Below are 21,695 nucleotides of genomic sequence, written 5' to 3'. Positions count from 1 at the left end.
TTCCTCTTTGTGATCCAAAATGACTACCAGCTCAGGCCATCATATCACTATTCTAGCCAGTAGGAAGGAGGAAGGGACAAAGAAAGGCATGTCCTCTCCCTCTGATACTTTGAGAAAGTTGTGTACACTACTTCTATTTATACCTTCCTGACCAGCATTTTCTTACATGGCTACATCTAGTTGCAGTCAAGTCTAGCAAATAGTTTTTATCCCAGGTGGCCATAATTACAACTGAGACATGGATTCTAATTTAAAAGGAGAAGAGACATATAGATAATGAGAGACAATGCTCATAAGCTTTTTCATTTGGAACATTTATATAGTTCATTTTGAATATGTTTACAGTATAACATTGTGTGGACATATTCTACTGTTGAACATTTTGGTTTTTATTCCCTACTGTCCCACACAGTGCTGATGAAAACATACTGTTTAGATTTTTTGCATCCATCTAGTTACTGTATTTGTTTATTGTAAATTCCTAAGTGGAATTTCTTGTTCAAAGATTATACATGTACATTTTAAACTCTGATACAATATTGCTTTTAGGACTGCTTTCGTTTTTACCCATAGAGTAAATGAGAGTTTCCATTTCCCCACAACTTCATCTTTGGCTTCTTTGCCAATGTATGGACTGGGCATTTTATCTCAGTATAGTTTTAAATTACACTTTTATTTCTTCTGGGTTTCTGTTTTGCATTTCTGTTACATCTTTGCATATGTTTTTTCACTTATTTGTATTTCATGAATTAACTGTGCTTTTTGCACATTTTTCTGTTGGAATCTTACTCATTTGTTAGAGCTCTTTGTATATTAAGGATATCAATTTTTTGTCTTGGTTTTATAAATACTATTTTCCCAGATAATCTTTTACCTTATTCAAAGTAGTTTTTCTCATAGAAAAGTCCTTAGTATAAGTAATCTAGTCTATCAGTATTTTCTCCCAGGATCATGGCTTTAGGATCATGCCTTAAAAGTTCTTTCCTGGGTCAGGCATGATGGCTCACACCTGTAATCCCAACATTTTGGAAGGCCGAGGTGGACAGATTACTTGAGCCCAGGAGTTCAGGACCAGCCTGGGCAACATAGTGAGACTTCATCTCCACAAAAAATACAAAAATTTGCCAGGTATAATGGCTTGCATCTGTAGTCCCAGCTACTCAGGAGGCTGAGGTGGGAGGATTCCTTGAGCCCAGAAGGTTGAGACTGCGGTGAGCCGTAATCACATCACTACACTCCAGCCTGGACAATAGAGTGAGACCCTGTCTCAAAAAAAAGTTCTCTCCTACCCCAAAATTATATTAAATATTTCCCTAAAATTTTAGAAATTCCTTGCTCAGATTCCATAATAAAGATTTTCAAAGAAGTATTTTATCATGGACGAAGGTAAACTGAAAATCAAAATTTAACTAGTTCCTCCATTGTATGGCTCTCCCTTCTGCCTAATCTATAGGATCAGCATACATTAGTAAAGAAGCTACTGCTTCCATTCTCTCCCAAAGTCTCTACCAAATGGTAGAGGCAAATGGAAGCTCTTTCCTTTGCTGACTCCTAACTTATTACTGGTGTGACTAGTAAGAAGTTTTTCCATTGAAAAGCCTTTTCTCGGCCCTAGTACTTAGCCAGTCAGCCTGGTTTTTGTGCCTACATAAATGCATGTGAATCATAACCCAGAATGAAGTAAGTGATTAACAAATGTTCACTGTCTTTAAAAACGTAATTTATCAAAAGCTGTTTGGAAATCCATTTCTTTGAAAATCTGAAGTGACTAAAGGGGTGTAAACTTCTCCCCACCCCCAACTCTTGATCCACACAGAAGCATATTTGTTCAAAGATTGAAACTAGGCGTGCTCTCGTCCTTGCTGAAATGTATTATACCAGGCATCTTCCCCCTAAATATAAAACACTTTTTTGTCTGCACTGAAAGTCTGTTGAGTTAAGGAACCCCTTCCTGATTGTCTTCACAGTTGTGACCAGGAACTCCCTAGTATTTCTGCTCTATTCTTTATGATTGATTTTGATGTCCAGATTTGTCTAAACCTTGAAACTTGAACCATTGCATTTATATGTGGTTTGAAGAGAGAAAAAAAAGCATATTTCTAACATGCTAGAATAAATTCTTAGCTTACTCTTGAACCAACATACACTAATAAGTCTCCCTTCTTGATGCTGATCCTCTAGCCATTTACAAGTTTTACCATTTTGTTAACCATTTTTCTTTTTTGCCAGTTGTCATTGTTGCACATTTTCAGCAATTTATATAAATTATATTGTCCTTAAAAACTTTGTTGCCAATAGAACTTCTCTGGTAGTGACTCTTTATTCAAAAAAAAAAAAAAAAAAAAAAAGACAGAGAAAAAGCTTTTTTTCTGATTCTAAAAAAAAAACTGGTTAATGTTTAAAAGAAGTAGTAGTCAAGGATACAGAAGTATCTAAGTAGAAAGTGAGAGTTCCAGTATGATCAACCACTCGCCCCTGTGGTAACTACTTCAGTCAGTTTGCTGTGTGTGCTTACAGTCTTTTATACATACATATATATATGTAACAAACAGAGTCACATATATAGTTCCATGAACTTTTTTTCATCAACTGTAATTACTTCTTAACGTGTATTAAGTGCTCGTTCCAGATAGCCAACAATATTGGTTCCGAAGGCAGCCCCTACCTGTTTTCCTTTCCTCGCTCTTAATGGTTTACTATCAACATTTCCACCCTTCCTGCACTTCTGTTGGGGAAATTTTGCTTTTTATGGCCACCCTCTGCTGCTTGTCTCATTTTCATGGAAAGCCAAGTAGAGGACAGGATGAGTGTGAGGGAGCAGCCCTAAGAGGCAGTTACTCAGCTGTGTGTGATATCTAGCCACTCTTCAACCAGAAAGTGGCTTTTCTGTGTTCACCATGCATGCTACAGATTTTCTGCACAAGTGGAAAATTATCCTTCTCTTTTATCCAGCTGTGTAGTCAGTTTGACAGTGAGTATGATTGGCACATTTAACAGCTCTCCTGTGAGATGGAATCAAGACACAAAGTGGAAGAAAGTGAAAGATTACCAAATAAAATTGAAATGTATTTATAGAACTCTGATTGTTGGAGGGCCTGGCCCAAAATTCCTAGCAGGGGTAATTTGCCTCCAAATTAGGCAAATTTGGCTCAGTGGAAGCCAGCATCTCAGAATGGGGTAATATAAGGTAGGGATGCTCCCGGCCCCTCTGGGAACCTTATATGCCCTGTTAGGCCATGGAGTGTCTCCTAGTGAGCTGCATTTACTGATGGCAGTGAATGTTTATACTTGGATGTGTTGAAGAAGAGAAAAGTTTACAAGCTCTGGAAGAACAGGGTTCCTTGTCTCTAAAAGAAACATTTAGGCTGGGCATGGTGGCTCAGACCTATAATCCCAGCATTTTGGGAGGCCAAGGCTGGTGGATCACTCGCTGGAGCCCAGAAGTTTGACACCAGCCTGGGCAACATGGCAAAACCCCATCTCTATTTTAAACTTTTTGAAAGAAAATAATAAAATATTTCTTTAAAAGGAAGCATTTAGATGATGTTGAAATTAGTTCCAGCTTGTGCATTGTATAGTTTTTCACATTTTCAGAAAGTCAATTTTTTTTTTTTTTGAGAGAGAAGTCTCAATCTGTAGCCCAGGATGGAGTGCAATGGTGTGATCTCTGCTCACTGCAACCTCCGCCTCCTCAAGCTATTCTCCTGCCTCAGCCTCCCAAGTAGCTGGGATTAAAGGTACATGCCACCATGCCCAGCTAATTTTTGTATTTTTAATAGAGATGGGGTTTCGCCATGTTGGCCAGGCTGGTCTTGAACTCCTGGCCTGAGGTGATCCGCCTTGGCCTCCCAAAGTGCTGGGATTACAGCCATGAGCCACCACATCCGGCCCAGAAAGTCAATTATAAAGAGCACAGTGTCACAAACGTGTTGGTGACAGGTTATATAAAAGAGCAGTTTTGACTGACCCAGTGAAATGGTGGAATAATGAGAAACAACATTTTTGTGTTAAAAGAAAGCTTAAAATAATCTAGTTAAATCTCCTCATTTGTCAGATGAAGATATTTGAGACCCATAGAATTTAGGGATTCATTCAGGCTAACATCAATGTATCAGCAAAGTTAGAACTAGTACTTTATGCTGATGTCAAATGAGATATTGGATGATGTGATACATGGGTTGGTTAAATAGAAAACGGAAAAAATTGATGATGTCATTTACAACTTACTTCATTAACACTATTGCCTGTTTAAAAAAAAGTTTCTTTATGACTGTGCAGTTCTCTCAAGCAAGAGTAAAGAGCTATTGGCATCAATTCAGCCTAGAAGTTATAGGTTACAGTACAGATAATTAAAGGCAGTTTCAACAGCAAAACTACTTTACAGTAAGAGAATCTTCTCACTGTTTTTGAATGGAAAGGAAAACCAACAAAGAAAATTACTGCTTATGATGGATTGCAGGGCAATTTAATAATTTAATTTACTTGGAACCTTTATTGCATCAGTCAGCTAACTAATCCTCTTTGTTCAGAACCAGATTATAAACTCATCTGCATTCATACCAGTTCAAAATAAGGCCTTTTAGAGTATACCACCTTTGCAAAAAATAATATGTCTTTAGGTCTCTGACAATGCCTTTCATACTGTGTAACATGGTGTGTATGCTGTGTTGGCTAACTGTACTGATTCCGGAGCTCACTGTCCAGGTTCAAGTCCTGGCACACTTTCTTAGAACTTTGGGATCATGTGAAAGTTTTATACTTCCTATGCCTCATTTTTTTCATCTGTAAAATGAGAAAATAATTCCTACTTCATGGCATTCTTGGGAGGATTATAAGAGTTAAAATATAAAGTTCTTACAGAGTACCCGATACCTAATAAACACTATAGCATAATAACTATGCATATTTTAATTACTTTAAACAAGACTAGAGAAAAGAACATAGATGATGTTTTAGTCTATGGTTTCTTTTTTGCAAAAAAAACCAGACTTGTTACCCAAAGTCAGTTCACTAAAATTCAATTAAATTTTTTTTTAGGAAGTTCACAGTATTTCATACTGCTTTTAAAGATTTTTGTGAGATTAAGTTGGCTGGCTGTCATTTGGTTTGCATAGCCTTTTTTTTTTTTTTTTTTTTTTTTATATATATCTCAGCTCACTGCAACCTGCACCTCCCAGGTTCAAGTGATTCTCCTGTCTCAGCCTCCCAAGTAGCTGGGATTACAGGCACACGCCACCACACCTGGCTAATTTTTTTTGTAGACGGAGTCTTACTGTGTCACCTAGGCTGGAGTCCAGTGGCACAATCTCCGCTCACTGCAACCTCCACCTCCTGGGTCCAAGCAATTCTCCTGCCTCAGCCTCCCAAGTGGCTAGGATTACAGGCACATGCCACGACGCCCAGCTAATTTTTGTTTTTTCCGTTGAGACAGGGTTTTACCATGTTGGCCAGGCTGGTCTTGAATTCCTGACCTCAAGTGATCCACCCGCCTTGGCCTCCCAAAGTGCTGGGATTACAGGCGTGAGCCACTGCTTCTAGCCTAATTTTTTGTATTTTAGTAGAGGTGGGATTTCACAATGTTGCCCAGGCTGGTCTCCAGCTCCTGAGCTCAGGCAGTCCAGCCACCTCGGCCTCTCAAAGTGTTAGAATTACAGGCATGAGCCACCATGCCCGGCTGGAAAGCTGATTTTTTTCTTCTTCTTTTCTTTTCTTTTTTTTTTTTTTTTTTTGACAGAGTTTCACTCTGTCGCCCAGGCTGGAGTGCAGTGGCGCGATCTTGGCTCACTGCAAGCTCTGCCTCCCGGGTTCACACCAATCTCCTGCCTCAGCCTCCCGAGTAGCCGGGACTACAGGCTCCCGCCACCATGCCCGGCTAATTTTTGTATTTTTAGTAGAGTTGAGGTTTCACCGTGTTAGCCAGGATGGTCTCAATCTCCTCACCTCGTAACCTGCCCGCCTCGGCCTCCCAAAGTGCTGGGATTTACAGGCGTGAGCCACTGCGCCCGGCCAGCAGATTTTTAAAGTATTAGATTTGCTGAAACCTTAGCATAATATGATTTAATCTTGTTAGTAATAAATGTAACATTCAAAATGCATATTTCAAGATTGATAACTAAGAAACTCCCAAGGACTATATACATCAGTGAAAGGAGTACTAGGAAAATTTCATTTGTTTGCTCCTGGGGTCTGTAAGGAAGCTCGTCTCCGCAAGGAGCTTAGGGCAGTGCTTTGAGAGTGTTAAGAGTCTGATGTGTATGCCCTCCTTATAGTACAGATATTTAAGCTGAGAAATCAACATAAAATGGTCTCAAAATGGTGACATTTATTGCGGACCGGCCCCAACCCATTCCTCATAGAGTTCCCACAGAATTCCCACAAAGCCCTACTAAAAATGAGCTCACCATGCAAACTGAAATCCACCATGAGTTAGGATGAGTAGTCATAATAAGACTACCAAGAACTTCAGAAAATCGTGTAACATGGAGACTCTTAATATGTGAAAGTGATTTAAAGGCATGTATGAAGGAATGCAAACCTTTGAAAAGAATAAGATGCTGTTTTCAATAAGGAAAGAGGACTTCTAGATTTGAAAAACGTCACTGGGAAGAAAATTTCAGTATTTAACCCATTGGTTAAATAGCAGATTTGACACCACTAAAGAAAGAATTAGCAAAACGTAAGATAAATCTGAAGAAAATACCCAGAATGCACTATACATAGCAAAAAAAAAAAATATGAAAGGATAATTTAGTCACAGGGAAGGGGGAGTCAAATGAAGCATTACCACATGCATTTAATAGGCATTCCAGAAGTAGAAACTAGAAAAAGAATGGAGAAAGGCCATATTCAAAGTGATCATGGCTGACAGTATTTTTCACAGTTGTGAAAGACGAGTTCTTATGTGTTAGAAGCATAAACCAAAAGGAAAGTAAGTTATACCTCATACCCGTGCACATCTTTTTGAAAAATCAGAGCACCAACAACAAAGAGAATATTTTAATAGCATCTTAAAACACCAGCTAGACTGACAGCAGATTTCTCCCCAGAAATCTTTGTAATTCTGTCAAATTTCGCTTCATATATTTTGAGGCTACATTGCTTGTACATAAGTCACAGTTATTATATATTACCAGTGAACTGTTTATCATTATGTAATAATCTTTGTCTTAAAATCTATTTCCAGGTTTTCAAAAATTTTACTTATTTTTTTTTTAGAGATGGGGTCTAGCTCTGTTGCCCATGCTGGAGTGCACTGGCATGATCACAGCACACTGTAGCCTTCAACTCCTGGGCGTGAGCAATCCTCTTGCTTCAACCTCCCAAGTAGCTGGGCTATTTCTAAATAGGTTTCTAGGTTTATTTATAAATTGTATAGATACATCCACTTTTTTTGATTTGGTGAATCATTGTCTAACGTGGTTTTTTAAAAATAAAATTTTATATCTGCACAGTTAAAAATGAATCAAATATTTTTACAAACTGTAAAAACTCTCAGTCCCCAGTTCCCAAATTTAAGAGGTAACTTTTTTGACTCTGCTAGTTACCTTTATATTTTTCAATAATATGATTATACTGTTATTTCTTGATTTTCAAGTTTTAGTTATTATGATTTTTTGTTTTTATTTTTTCTTCTGATTCTCTGAGATTTTTTTACTATGAAAACTGACTACAAGTTGAAGCTTTGATTTTTTTTTTTTTTTTTTTTTTTGAGATGGACTCTCACTGTGTCTCTGAGGAGGGAGCGCAGTGGTGCAATCTCAGCTCACTGCAACCTCTGCCTCCTGGGTTTAAGCTATTCTCCTGCCTCAGCCTCCCGAGTAGCTGGGATTACAGGTGTGCACCACCACGCTGGGCTAATCACTCAAGTGATCCACCTGGCTCAGCCCCCCAAAATGTTAGGATTACAGGCATGAGCCACTGCATCTGGCCAAGTTGAAGCTTTGATGTTTTATAACCAAGATATGTACAACAGGATTCTGTATCTAATTCTCATGCACATGAAGACAAATGACAAATTTCTTGCACTAGATGAAAGGAATTTCAAAGAGAAAAGAAGTTAATATAATAATATAATGCACTGTTCAGTCCCATCATTAAAGCACTGTGTTATGATTTAATTCTCATTGTTGCTGTTTTTCTCAGTGGTACATAAATAAAAGATAGATGTGTTTTAATCATATTTTAGAGTCAATGAATTATTTGACTTTTAAAATAGTTATTATTTAACAATATTTTAACCAATTTATTTGCTCACCAATCCTTCTTGTATCCCATTTCTTCTGAGTTCAACTCCCTTCTTCCTGAAATATAATCTCGAGTATACCTCCTTCAGTGATGGTGTTGAAATAGTGAATTCTTAGTTACTATTGGTCTGAAAATTTCTTAACTTTACTTCTCGACAATGATGGTGTTGGAATTATGGGGTAGCAAATTACCTTAAAACCCCAAAGATACTACTCCAATTGTCTTCTGGCATCTGTTGTGTGCCACCACAACTGGCTGATTTTTTTTATTTTTTGTACAGACAGGGTCTCACTGTGTTGTCCAGACTCGCCTCGAGCTCTTGGCCTTAAGTTATCCTCCTGCCTCGACCTCCCAATGTGCTGGGATTATAGGCATGAGCCACCATGCCTGCCCATAATAAAAGCTTTTTAATGAAAATAACAGAATGAGAAATATATACACTAAGTATAACTGATAAAATTTTTATTCAAAAAATATAAATAATGTTTATCTTAGCCATATGTAACTTTCAAAACCAGTTTCCACTTATTCTATGAAAAAAAGGCACACAGGGAAATACAGATAGTATAGTAGTCACTCCATACCCACAGCAGATGACGTCTAATACAATATAATTGCTGTGCAAGTAGTTGTACATTGCTTTTTGTTTGTTTTTGTTTTTGCTTTTTGAGACAGAGTTTTGCTCTGTCACCCAGGCCAGTGTGCAGTGGCATGATCTCAGCTCACTGCAACCTCTGCCTCTTGGGCTCAAGTGAGTCTCCTGCCTCAGCCTCAGCCTCACAAGTAGCTGGGATTACAGGCACTCGCCACCATGCCCAGCTAATTTTTGTATCTTTAGTAGAGACGAGGTTTCACTGTATTGGTCAGACTGGTCTTGAACTCCTGACCTCAGGTGATCTTCCCGCCTTGGCCTCCCAAAGTGCTGGGATTACAGGAGTGAGCCATCACGCCCAGGCTGCATTTTAAAATTTATATAACTTTTGCTGTATTGTTATATTTTATTATTTGTAGTTTTATCTTTTCAGATATTTTTCCATTTGTAGTTGGTTGAATCGTGGGTGCAGAAGCCATGGATATGGAGAGCCAACTGTAGATTGTGATCACAGAAAAACCTGTAGCTTTTTAATTAAGTAGAAATAAAATGAACATGAAAGCACTGCTATGTGCTTGTTAAGCTAGAAAAAAATAAAGAGTATTCTATACTTACTAGTGGATCTATCTTCCTGAAGAGCAGACCAGCAAAATGGGAACTATTTATAAAATTGTTCATTCACTTCACCTAGTCTTAGGGGATACACATGTATAAGATGTTAGTGAATGCCGCTGTAGAATATAAATTACTCCATCCAAACTTAGATGACCTCTTCAGCCCCTTAATGATTTTATAACTAATAGTAACTAAGAGCACTTACTGTGTATCAGGCAGTGTATCCATTCATTTAGTCCTCCCAGCAACTCAGCTACAAGGATAGGTTCTATTACTGCACCTTAACAGCCCAAAGTTAAGTAACTTTCCCAAAATCACACATTAACACTGAGTGCAGCCAAGATTTGAGCCGAGGCAGTCTTACTACAAACTCCCTACTTTATATCATTGCACCAAACTACCTCTCAGAACTAAAGCCACTTATCAAATAGTTAACTTTCCTTGGTTAGGGTCATTTAATTACCTCTACATGGCTACTACTAGGGTGATAGCTGCATTTCAGTACAGATTCTAAATGGTTTTGAATATAATGCTCATGGGTTTGAGCAGTGAAACAGATCTTCTGATATATTACCAATGACATTGTAAATAAGCGCAGTCTTTTTTGGAAAGCATTTTGGCAGATTGAAAAGAGCCGTAAAATACTCATCTTTTTTGACCCAGTTAGTGCTACTTCTGGGAATCATCTTAAAAAATAGTCCAGTATGGAAAAAGACTTATGCACTAAAGTGATTACCACAGCCATGCTTGTGATAGTAGAGTGACAGGAAGCATCCCTTAATGTTCAACAATAAGGGAATGAATGACCAAACAAACCATGGTATATTTACTTAGGCCAATAAAAATTGTCATGTAACATGAGGAAAACATAGTCATCAAGAGTTGAAGCAACACACACAGCAGTGTGAATACTAAAATTACAGCTTTTCAAATATGAAAAAAGATGGAATATAAAAATGATAATCAGATTGGTGTGACTGTGAGAGGTGACAGTGTGCTGGCAGTCCTCACAGCCCTCGATCGCTCTCGGCGCCTCCTCTGCCTGGGCTCCCACTTTGGTGGCACTTGAGCCCTTCAGCCCACCGCTGCACTGTGGGAGCCACTTTCTGGGCTGGCCAAGGCCCGAGCCCACTCCCTCAGCTTGCAGGGAGGTGTGGAGGGAGAGGTGCGAGCGGGAACCGGGGCTGTGTGCGGCGCTTGCGGGCTAGCTGGAGTTCTGGGTGGGCGTGGGCTTGGCGGGCCCTGCACTCGGAGCAGCCGGCCGGCCCTGCTGGCCCGGGGCAATGAGGGACTTAGCACCCAGGCCAGCGGCTGTGGAGGGTGTACTGGGTCCCCCAGCAGTGCCAGCACACCGGCGCTGTGCTCGATTTCTCACCAGACCTTACCTGCCTTCCCGCAGGGCAGGGCTTGGGACCTGCAGCCCGCCTTGCCTGAGCCTCCCACCCGCTCCATGGACTCCTGTGTGGCCCGAGCCTCCCCAGCGAGCACCACCCCCTGCTCCATGGCGCCCAGTCCCATTGACCACCCAAGGGCTGAGGAGTGCGAGCGCATGTGCGGGACTGGCAGGCAGCTCCACCTGCAGCCCCAGTGCAGGATCCACTGGGTGAAGCCAGCTGGGCTCCTGAGTCTGGTGGAGATGTGGAGAACCTTTATGTCTAGCTCAGGGATTGTAAATACACCAATCAGCACCCTGTGTCTAGCTCAGGGTCTGTGAATGCACCAATCGACACTTTGTATCTAGCTGCTCTGGTGGGGCCTTGGAGAACCTTTATGTCTAGCTCTGGGATTGTAAATACACCAATCAGCACCCTGTGTCTAGCTCAGGGTCTGTGAATGCACCAATGGACACTCTGTATCTAGCTACTCTGGTGGGGCCTTGGAAAACCTTTATGTCAAGCTCACGGATTGTAAATACACCAATCGGCACTGTGTATCTAGCTCAAGGTTTGTAAACACACCAATCAGCACCCTGTGTCTAGCTCGAGGTTTGTGAATGCACAAATGGACACTCTGTATCTAGCTGCTCTGGTGGGGCCTTGGAGAACCTTTATGTCTAGCTCGAGGATTGTAAATACACCAGTCGGCACTCCATATCTAGCTCAAGGTTTGTAAACACACCAATCAGCACCCTGTGTCTAGCTCAGGGTCTGTGAATGCACCAATCGACACTCTGTATCTAGCTACTCTGGTGGGGCCTTGGAAAACCTTTATGTCTAGCTCAGGGATTGTAAACCCACCAATCAGCGCCCTGTCAAAACAGACCACTCGGCTCTACCAATCAGCAGGACGTGGGTGGGGCCAGATAAGAGAATAAAAGCAGGCTGCCCCAGCCAGCAGTGGCAACCCACTCGGGTCCCCTTCCACACTGTGGAAGCTTTGTTCTTTGGCTCTTTGCAATAAATCTTGCTACTGCTCACTCTTCGGGTCCATGCTGCTTTTATGAGCTATAACACTCACCGTGAAGGTCTGCAGCTTCACTCCTGAAGCCAGCGAGACCACGAGCCCACCGGGAGGAACGAACAACTCCAGACGCGCCACCTTAATAGCTGTAACACTCACCGCTAGGGTCCGCGGCTTCATTCTTGAAGTCAGTGAGACCAAGAACCCACCAATTCCGGACACAATTGTAGATAATTTTATTTCCATAATTACTTACTGGTTTTGTGCCTTAGTCTCATAACCCTCAGTAGATGATATGCTGCTTGGTGACAGAGGCAGAGAACTGGAATTGCACAAAGAGCATCGCTGGAGGCCACAGGGTCTGGGCCCTTTGCAGGCGCCTCCTGTACGAGTGTGTGAACCTCAGGCAGCCACTCTGCTCCCGTGCACTCAGTTGACCCACGGTGAGCAGTGCAGTTTGGGAAGCATGAGTGGGATCTTTGGAGTCAGAGGGACCTCGCTGTGCATCTCCAGCTCTTCCCAGAAAAGCTTCTGAAACTGGGTAGAGCTCAACCTTCTCCAAACAAATAAGGCAAATGAGCTCAGGGCCTGGCACCTTTCGTCAGTGCGCTGAAAATATTTGTTCCATTCGGTGGTAGCCGTTAGAAAACATTCCTAACTTTTCTTTGGCCTTTGGCCTGTAAGGACAGTAACAAATGTAAAGTCTTTCAGCGAACTTTCTTTGATGAAATCTTTTGAGCATCAGCTTTTAAAAATTTTACATATTCTTCTGTTTTCTGGTGTACCTTATCCTTCATAATTTAGAATTAAGGAGGAAGACAAAAAATATTTTGTCATTCAATGTGGCTGGCTAAATTGTCTGTTTTGTTTTAATCACTTTTTTTTCTGATTATAAAAATGTAGTAAAAGCTCGTTGCTGAACTTCTGGAAAATAGAGAAAGCTGAAAGAAGAAAATTGGACAATAATCTTCCCACTCAGAAATAACTGTTACATGCATCTGATTTTATTTTCTTCCATGCTTTTCTGAATATCTGATTTTTTCTTATTTTTGAAAGGAGAAATATAGGAAAACTTTTCCTGGAACATTTGCTATATTTGGAGCAAGTTTAACATGATGCTTTGTGTTCATTTTGAGATAGCTTATCTTTAACAAATAGTTCTTAGATGGGGATAAAGACCAAGTAGCAATAGGGAACCAGATGGAGGGTGGGGATAGGAATATCTCTGTCTTAATTAGGAGGAAAAAATTTTCTGTAATCCTGATACCTATCCAAGAAGGAACTTACATAAAGTGTAATTACCAAAATCATGGATCCTAGACTTCTTCAGGACAATTGCAGTTTTAAATAATTTGTATTGTTTTTGTCGTAAGTGCATTGTATCTTTTCAGACCATGAGTTGTGAATTTTGGTTTGGCTTGGTAAAATATAATCATCATACATAAACTTGGAATGAAGAAGCAGCTTGCAAAATACAACTTCTTGGCTCTTGGCCTGACCATTTTTAGAACATGCAGTTTTCAAAAAATTATCAGTTCCTGTAATGTCCTCTGGAGAAAAGTGGAAAATTCATCCACTGTAAAGATAGAACCAACAGAGCAACAAATACCTGGAAAGACTCAGCCTAAGTGACTGAGGCCATATGGGGCTGGGCATTGATGGAGCTTCACTCTCACTCGTGCTGTCCTTGTGCTTAAATCAGGAGAGGGTCGGGCGCCATGGCTCATGCCTATAACCCCAGCACTTTGGGAGGCTGAGGATGCGGGCGGACCACTTGAGGTTAGGAGTTCGTGACCAGCCTGGCCAACATGGTGAAACCCCATCTCTACTAAAAATACAAAACAATTAGCCAGGCATGGTGGCAGACACCTGTAATCCCAGCTACTTGGGAGGCTGAGGCAGGAGAATCGCTTGAACCAGGGAGGCGGAGGTTGCAGTGAGCTGAGATCACACCACTGCACTCCAGCCTAGGCAACAGAGTGAGACTCCGTCTCAAGGGAAAAAACAAAGGAGAGAATGGACTTGATAGTGGATTCAGCACACCGTTCCCTTCGTTTTCTGGGCTCTGTTGCTCAAGGGAGGGCTTTAAAAGTTGGGGAAAGGGTCGTCTTCGGAGCAGCAATAGAATTATTAAAGGTGGCAGAGCATGTCCCATATAGATAATTTTCAGTGTGGCAGATCTGTCACTGCCACAACATTGAGGAGAACATAAGAAATGTTTCGGGTCAGTGTGTTGTGTTCACTCTCCTTTGAAGACACCATTGTGGCTTGTGCCCCTTTGACTTCTGAGCTCTGCCGCCACAGGCAAGAGATTCCTACTTGTCTGGAAGTAGGTTCCCACACTCCTGCTTAGTGTCTGCACATCAGGGAAGTCACTTGTCCTTTTGAGTCATTTCTTCTGACAAGACTGAGCATAAACCTTTACTCATGCTTGTTAGCCTTTCTAACCAGTTCCTCTTTGAGGAAGGTCACTTGTTTACAAGGGGAGAAAACCAAACCTAGAGCACAGTTTGAGTGTCCAGCTTAGAGTTTCATTGACATCCACAGCTTTAGACAGTACTTACATAAAAAGGGGAAAATGATAATTCACCAGTGTCTTGTGAGAATGGAATGAATAACCATAGCCTTGAAACCTTCTATTTTGAATAACTGTGGCCCATGTAAAACCGGGCTTGCCTTGGCACCCTGTGAAAAGACAGACGGGTGTGATCTGAGACTTTTGAGTATTTTGAACAGCTAGGGAAAGTAGTCCCCAAGCAGTAAAAGGGCGGAAACCACATAGAAAGTTAGCTGAACTTAACACGCTGGTCTTATGAGAGAAGATTGTCAGTGTTATTTAATTCACTTTACTTTGTAGGATTCTTCTGTAATTGATTACTGATCAAAGTGATTTAATTTTTTTCAGTATTGCCTGTCAGGGCACCCAACCTTACCATGCAATGTGCTCAAATTCAAATCAACCACCATTATGTTGGACTGCGGACTGGACATGACTTCTACTCTCAATTTCCTTCCTTTGCCACTTGTTCAAAGGTATGTGCTGGTGCAGCCAAAGATAAAATGAGCTTTAAGTTTGCTGAAAAATGGTACCATTAGAATGAAGGTAACTAGTACCTAGTATATTGTTGTAAGTTTGCTTTGTTCCCTTAAAAATGTTCTTTATCAAAATAATTTCCTTTGGCTGAGCTGATGGAAAGTGTTCTATCGATTTATTGATTGGCTTCTTTATTATAACTTCTTCTGAGCTTCTGTAAAATGTTCCTGCAACTGCTCAGTACAACTGAGGTCATGTATATTTCATCTTTCTTGCTAATTCACATAAGAGCTGGTAAATGGTCAACTGATGAGCCCAAGAATTGAATTTTAGAATTATTTAGCAGTCTTGGCAGAGACTTAACAGCATAGAGTCTGACATTTCTTTTTGATAGGCATCTGTGCATTATTTTCATACTAAGTCAACTTTAGATTTAGAACCACATATGTAGCCCAAGTTCATATCTTAAATGAGACAGATTGCCTCAGGCCTACAGTAGCACTGTTTATGCTTAACTAAGACTTTGCCTTAGGAAATTGGTTTCCCAGCATACTACTATTTAGAAACAGTTTATAAAAGAAGTGGCTACCTTGTTGAAGCAAATATACTTACAGTAGCAAAAAGTGATACCACATACAAGATAGGATATGGAAAAGCTATCTAAAGCAGATTTAAGAGCTCAAAAGCATAGTAAGCTGGGTAAGCTTTCTAGTTTATCTCAGTCATTCCTGAAGACATCACTGAGTACAGTGATTATTCACAGTGATAACCCGATGAACCATCTAGAAAAATTATCATCAACTATTGATTTTTCTGAGATAAGGGTTATAGTAAGGTGGTGTGAGGATAAGGTCAGAGGTAATTCCAGATTACATTTTATGCAAAGCAGATGGAATTCAGTTATAATTACACCCAGCATTTAGAAATACATGTGCCACCCACAGATATTGCCCAAAAACTGGATTGGGAGGAGCTTGTTTACATGACAATTGGTTATTTCCTAATAAAATAGCCTGATATTATTGTCTTTTTCCCCCAGAGAGCAAAATGTTTGTTTGTTTGATGTTTATTAAAAATCTGCTCTGTTCTGGACCAGAGGATTTAGAGATGAACAGAATGACCTACTTTCCCTCATGGAACTTAGTCTATCAGGGAGAAAGGCATCACACGATGAAGATTTAATTACACTTGTGATTAGAAAACAAGTATATATATATTTAGGATAATTACTTTAAAAATAAAATCTAAGATATGATGAGAGATTCCAAAAGGGACCCCAACCTGCTCTGTGGGGTCATGAATTTCCTGGGTGATGAGAACTGGACAAGGGCAGACAATCCCAGCTGCATGTTTTCCCCTTCCTGTTCACTCTCACCCTTACCCAGTTCTGCTGTTCTCATGGTCCTGGCTCAGCACTGGAATTCTCTTTCCCTCTCTTCCCCTTCCCATTCTTTCACTGTCAGAGGGAAGTTCTACTAGGAGAATGGTTAGCTATCCATACGGTTTCTTAACAAAAGATGTCTCCTTTTGCTCAGACCGGGACACAGTTGCCTAAAATGGTATTCCTGACCCCTTCTATCCCCTCAGCTGCTTTATTTGTCTTCGTAGAACTTATTACGTTATAAGTACATATTTATTTATTGTCTTTCTTCTCCACTACATGTAAGTTTCATAAAGGCAGGGAATTTGGTTCTCCATTGTATCCCCACTGCCTGGAACTATTCTTGGCATGTGGTAGCTACTCAGTAAGTATTTGCTGTATAAATGAATTGCTTTATCTTCTCTGGATTCTGTACTAATCACTTTTTCAGAGTCCTTTTACTATTATAATTAACTAATTAATTAAATTATTATATCTTTGCTTTGTCTTGGACTTTTCCATCTTGATTGTCATTTAATTATAATCGTTCACTTTTAACTTAAAATTTAAAAAACAATTTTTGACCTTCTCTCAACTCCTTTTTCCCCTTCAGCATTTCTAAACCCTGTCCAGTCTTCACTCTGCCCACACCACTCCACTAGAACTTCTCAGGTCCCACATGACCTCCATTTTATTAGATGTGATGGGCATTTGTCAGTCCTCATCTTATTTGACCATTCAGCAGCACTGACCTCCATGATAATGCGTTCCTGGTTTTCCTCTTACCTCTGTGACCCTTCTTTCTCTGTATACTTTGGAGATGTGTTTTCCTATAATTGGCCGTCATGTATTGACATCTTCAGTGTTCATTGCTTGGCCATCATATTCTCCACTAAGGGCATTTAATAAATGCTCAGCACTATTCATAATAGCAAAGACATGGAACCAACTTAAGTGCCCCTCAGCAGTGGACTGGATAAAGAAAATGTGGTACATATACACCATGGAATACTATACAGCCATAAAAAAAGAATGAAATCATGCCCTTTGCAGTGACATGGATGCAACTGGAGGCCATTATTCTTGGGGAATTAACACAAGAATAGAAAACCAAATACTGCATGTTCTCATTTGTAAGTGGGAGCTAAACATTGGGTTCACATGGACATAAAGATGGCAACAATAGACACTGGGGACTACTAGAAGGGCTAGATAGGGAGGGGCCAAGGATTGAAAAACTAACTCTTGGCTACTATGCTCACTACCTGGGCGACAGGATCAGTTATACCCCAAACTTCAGCATAATGAAATATAACCAGGTAACAAACCTGCACATGTACCCTATGAATCTAAATACAAGTTGAAATTATAAAAAGTAAATTGCTCAGAGCTGCAATAACCATCCAAACAGCAACTTACAAATGTGTATCTTTAGTTAGTAACTCTTTTCCAAGTTCTAGATTGATGTGTCCAAAATGCCTACCAAAAATTTTTAAATTAGCTAGGCATGGTGATGTGTGCTTGTAGTCCTAGCTGACTTGGGAGGTTGAGGCAGGAGGATCACTTGAGCCCAGAAAGTCGAGGCTGCAGTAAGCCATGATCATGCCACTGCACTCCAGCTTGGGTGACAGAGAGAGAGAGAGAGAGAGAGAGAGAGACCGTATCTCAAAAAAACAAAAAACAAAACAAAACTCAACATGCCCTCAAACTTTTTTTCATGATCAGACTGGGTCCAGAAGAGGAAAATGTATCCTTCCAGATAGGGTTTTCTTCAAGTTCCTATCTTAGTAAATGGTATCCATTTATAAAAACCAGAAACCTGGGAGTTAACTTTGATTCAGCCCTCCTCCTCACTGCTCCATATTCAGTCTTTGATTAAGCCTTGACACTTTTACCTTCTAAATAGTTCTAGAATCCAGTCACTTCTCTTCAGTGCTGCTGTAGTCATTCTCGTCTTTTATAGGTATCATTACTAAAGCCTCCTCACCAGTTTCTTCAATTCTCATCTTGACCCTGTCTCAATTAAGAGTCATCTTGTGTGACTTTTTACTTGAAATCCTACAGATTTACAGAAAAGCTGCAAAAATAGTGCAAGCAATTCCTAATTGCCTTTACCAATTTATTGGCATTTTAACAAATTTGCTTTATCATTTCCTCTTGATAGGTATACACATAATTTTTTTCTGACCCATTTGAGAGTGAGATGCAGGCATGATGCTCCTCACCCCTAAACGCTTGAGTGTATTTCCAAAGAGCAAGGACATCCTCTAACATAACCATGGTACAAAAATCAAAATCGGACTTGTAATCCCAGCACTTTGGGAGGCCGAGGTGGGCGGATCACGAGGTCAGGAGATCAAGACCATCCTGGCTAACACAGTGAAACCCCGTCTCTACTAAAAATACAAAAAATTAGCCAAGCGAGGTGGCGGGTGCCTGTAGTCCCAGCTACTCGGGAGGCTGAGGCAGGAGAATGGCGTGAACCCCAGGGGGCAGAGCCTGCAGTGAGCCGAGATCATGCCACTGCACTCCAGCCTGGGCGACAGCGAGACTCTGTCTCAAAAAAAAAAAAAAAAAAAAATCAAAATCAGAGAATTTACGTTGATAGTATACCAGTGTCTAATCTGTATACCTTATACATATGTCTGCACTTTTACCAATTCATAATTCACTATGAAACTCATTATAGCAAAAGAGAAAAATGGTAATTTCTGGTCCAGGATCTCATCCAGATCCCATCCACATTGCATTTAGCTGTCATTTCTTCAGACTCCTTTAATCTGGAAGACTTTCCCAGTCCATCCTTTATTACCTTGAGGTTTTTAAGAGTATGGTCAATTATTTCATATAACGACTTTCAATGATGTTCCCTCATGATTAGGTTGGGGTTATTGTTTTTGGTAGGAATACCATGCCGATGATAGTATCTATTATCAGAAGGCACATGGTTCCATTTTCCCCACAGTCATCTTTTAGAAGCACAAATCTAATCTTATCTTACTTGTTTAAAACCTTCAGTGGTTTTTCATTGCTCTTAGAATAAACACCACACTCATCTCAGTGTATCAGGCTTCACGCCTGCCCCTTCAGTACCTTCTTTATACTCTGCCTCTTGTTCTTTGTTTCCTTCTATTAAATAGTTTCAAAGAAATCTTCTGACTCCTTCCTCAGAGCAGTCACATGTATTGTTTCTCCAGCTTGGAAGACTCTGTGAGATCATCTATGACTACAGTTTTGATGTAGGAAGGACATAATGGCGTTCTAGCTGGATGGGGACTGGGAGGGAGTGTCTTGGAATCTGCTCAAAGTTCCATGTGAATAACCCTCATGGAGGGTGTTCATGGTGAGAAGGACTGAAGGAACCTGCTGGGCTGTTCACCATGGAATACTACACAGCCAGAAAAAGGAGCAAAATCATGCCCTTTGCAGTGACATGGATACAGCTGGAGGCCATTATTCTTGGTGAATCAACACAAGAACAGAAAACCAAATTCTATATGTTCTCACCTGTAAGTGGGAGCGAAACTTTCTCTGTTCCTTCAGGCCCTGCCCTCAGTTTCCCCTTGACTCTGCTCCTGTCCAAATGTCAACTCAGTCCTCATGTCCCCAGGGAAATCTTTTGATGCTGCCTCCACTTGTCCCCATCAATTTGCATGCTGACTGGATTCATGTGCCTTGCCTGCTTCCTCAGGAGGAGGGAGTGTTTTGCTCACAGTCCTATCGCTGGCACCTAGTCCTATCACCAGCATCTTGACATGCAAATAAAGATTCCTAAGTTAGTGAGAGAAAAGATGAACACCTCACTTGCCTGCAACACTGCACCTTGTGATGAGGCTCTTCCCTGTTTCCTTCTTCTTGAAAGACCTCCCCTACCTTCACTTTCTAACTCCTATTTTCTGCTCTACCATCTCACTGCAAACTGTCAAAAGTGCCCTTTCTGTGTGAACCCATGGCACCTCCTGCGTACCCCTGTCAGAGCTCTTATTTTATTCTGGTGTAATGACTCTTTCCCTATACTAGACTGCAAACTCTTGAAAGGAAAGGATTGTTTATTTACTATCATTCCAACAGTTTGCACTGAGTATTAAGCTTGTTAATATTTTTTGAATAAATGAATGAATGGACTCATGCCTCTTTCACTGTTATTTTCTGATTATAAAAGTAGCACATTTCATACCTGGATGTGGTGGTAGGTACCTGTAGTCCCAGCTGCTCGGAAGGCTGAGACTTGAGCCCAGGAGTTTGAGTCTGCGGTGTGCTGTGATCTCACAAGTGCTTTCCAGCTTGGGTGACAGAGTAAGACTCTGTCTCTAATAAAAATAAAAAAGAAATTGTGGCCGGGCGTGGTGGCTCACGCCTGTAATCCCAGCACTTTGGGAGGCTGAGGCGTGGGCAGATCACAAGGTCAGGAGATCGAGACCATCCTGACTAACTCAGTGAAACACCGTCTCTAACTAAAAACACAAAAAATTAGCCGAGCTTGGTGGCAGGCGCCTGTAGTCCCAGCTACTCGGGAGGCTGAGGCAGAAGAATGGTGCAAACCCAGGAGTTGAGACTGCGCCTGAAAACAAAACAAAAAAAAAGAAATTATGTATAATGTTCAATCTTCTTTTCAGTATTTTCCTAGGCAATAGATTACTTGTCTTAGGTTATTTTGCTTTTAATGATTACAAAGTTCGACTGTGTAAACTTCTTAAACAAGGAGATAAAGATCTTTCCACAGAAGTCTTAGAATAATTTACCTATTTTTCCAAAATAAACAATTACTTTAAAAATAAATCTTTCATATATTTTTTTGACTAAAAATTTTAATGGTATCCTTTTTTCCTAAGAAATGTTAGTAAAATAGTGGGTGCAAAGATGTGCTCTTCTATAATCATTTTTTTTGGTATCTTTACCTCCCATATTTTATTAGATTTTCTTTCTTTCTTTCTTTCTTTCTTTCTTTCTTTCTTTCTTTCTTTCTTTTTTTTATTATTATACTTTAGGTTTTAGGGTACATGTGCACAATGTGCAGGTTTGTTACATATGTATCCATGTGCCATGTTGTTTTGCTGCACCCATTAACTCGTCATTTAGCATTAGGTATATCTCCTAATGCTGTCCCTCCCCCCTCCCCCCACCCCACAACAGTCCCCAGAGTGTGATGTTCCCCTTCCTGTGTCCATGAGTTCTCACTGTTCAGTTCCCACCTATGAGTGAGAACATGCGGTGTTTGGTTTTTTGTCCTTGCAATAGTTTACTGAGAATGATGTTTTCCAGCTTCATCCATGTCCCTACAAAGGACGTGAACTCATCCTTTTTTATGGCTGCATAGTATTCCATGGTGTATATGTGCCACATTTTCTTAATCCAGTCTATCGTTGTTGGACATTTGGGTTGGTTCCAAGTCTTTGCTATTGTGAATAGTGCTGCAATAAACATACGTGTGCGTGTGTCTTTATAGCAGC

General features: G+C 40.5%; 1 protein-coding gene across 2 annotated transcripts in view; it reads left to right on the top strand.

Annotated features, from left to right (window-relative positions):
• INTS9 (integrator complex subunit 9) overlaps positions 1-21,695 on the top strand; it is a 118,004-nt gene that overhangs the window by 15,617 nt on the left and 80,692 nt on the right. For both annotated transcript variants that reach the window (XM_058433283.1, XM_032143945.2), the window contains exon 2: positions 14,757-14,884. In XM_058433283.1, coding sequence (XP_058289266.1) covers positions 14,757-14,884 — 128 coding nt within the window. The remainder of the gene's footprint in view (positions 1-14,756; positions 14,885-21,695) is intronic.

This window comes from Hylobates moloch, unplaced genomic scaffold (assembly GCF_009828535.3).
Source record: "Hylobates moloch isolate HMO894 unplaced genomic scaffold, HMol_V3 SCAFFOLD_22, whole genome shotgun sequence".
Classification (NCBI taxonomy): domain Eukaryota; kingdom Metazoa; phylum Chordata; class Mammalia; order Primates; family Hylobatidae; genus Hylobates; species Hylobates moloch.
This window is presented reverse-complemented; position numbering and strand designations above follow the sequence as displayed.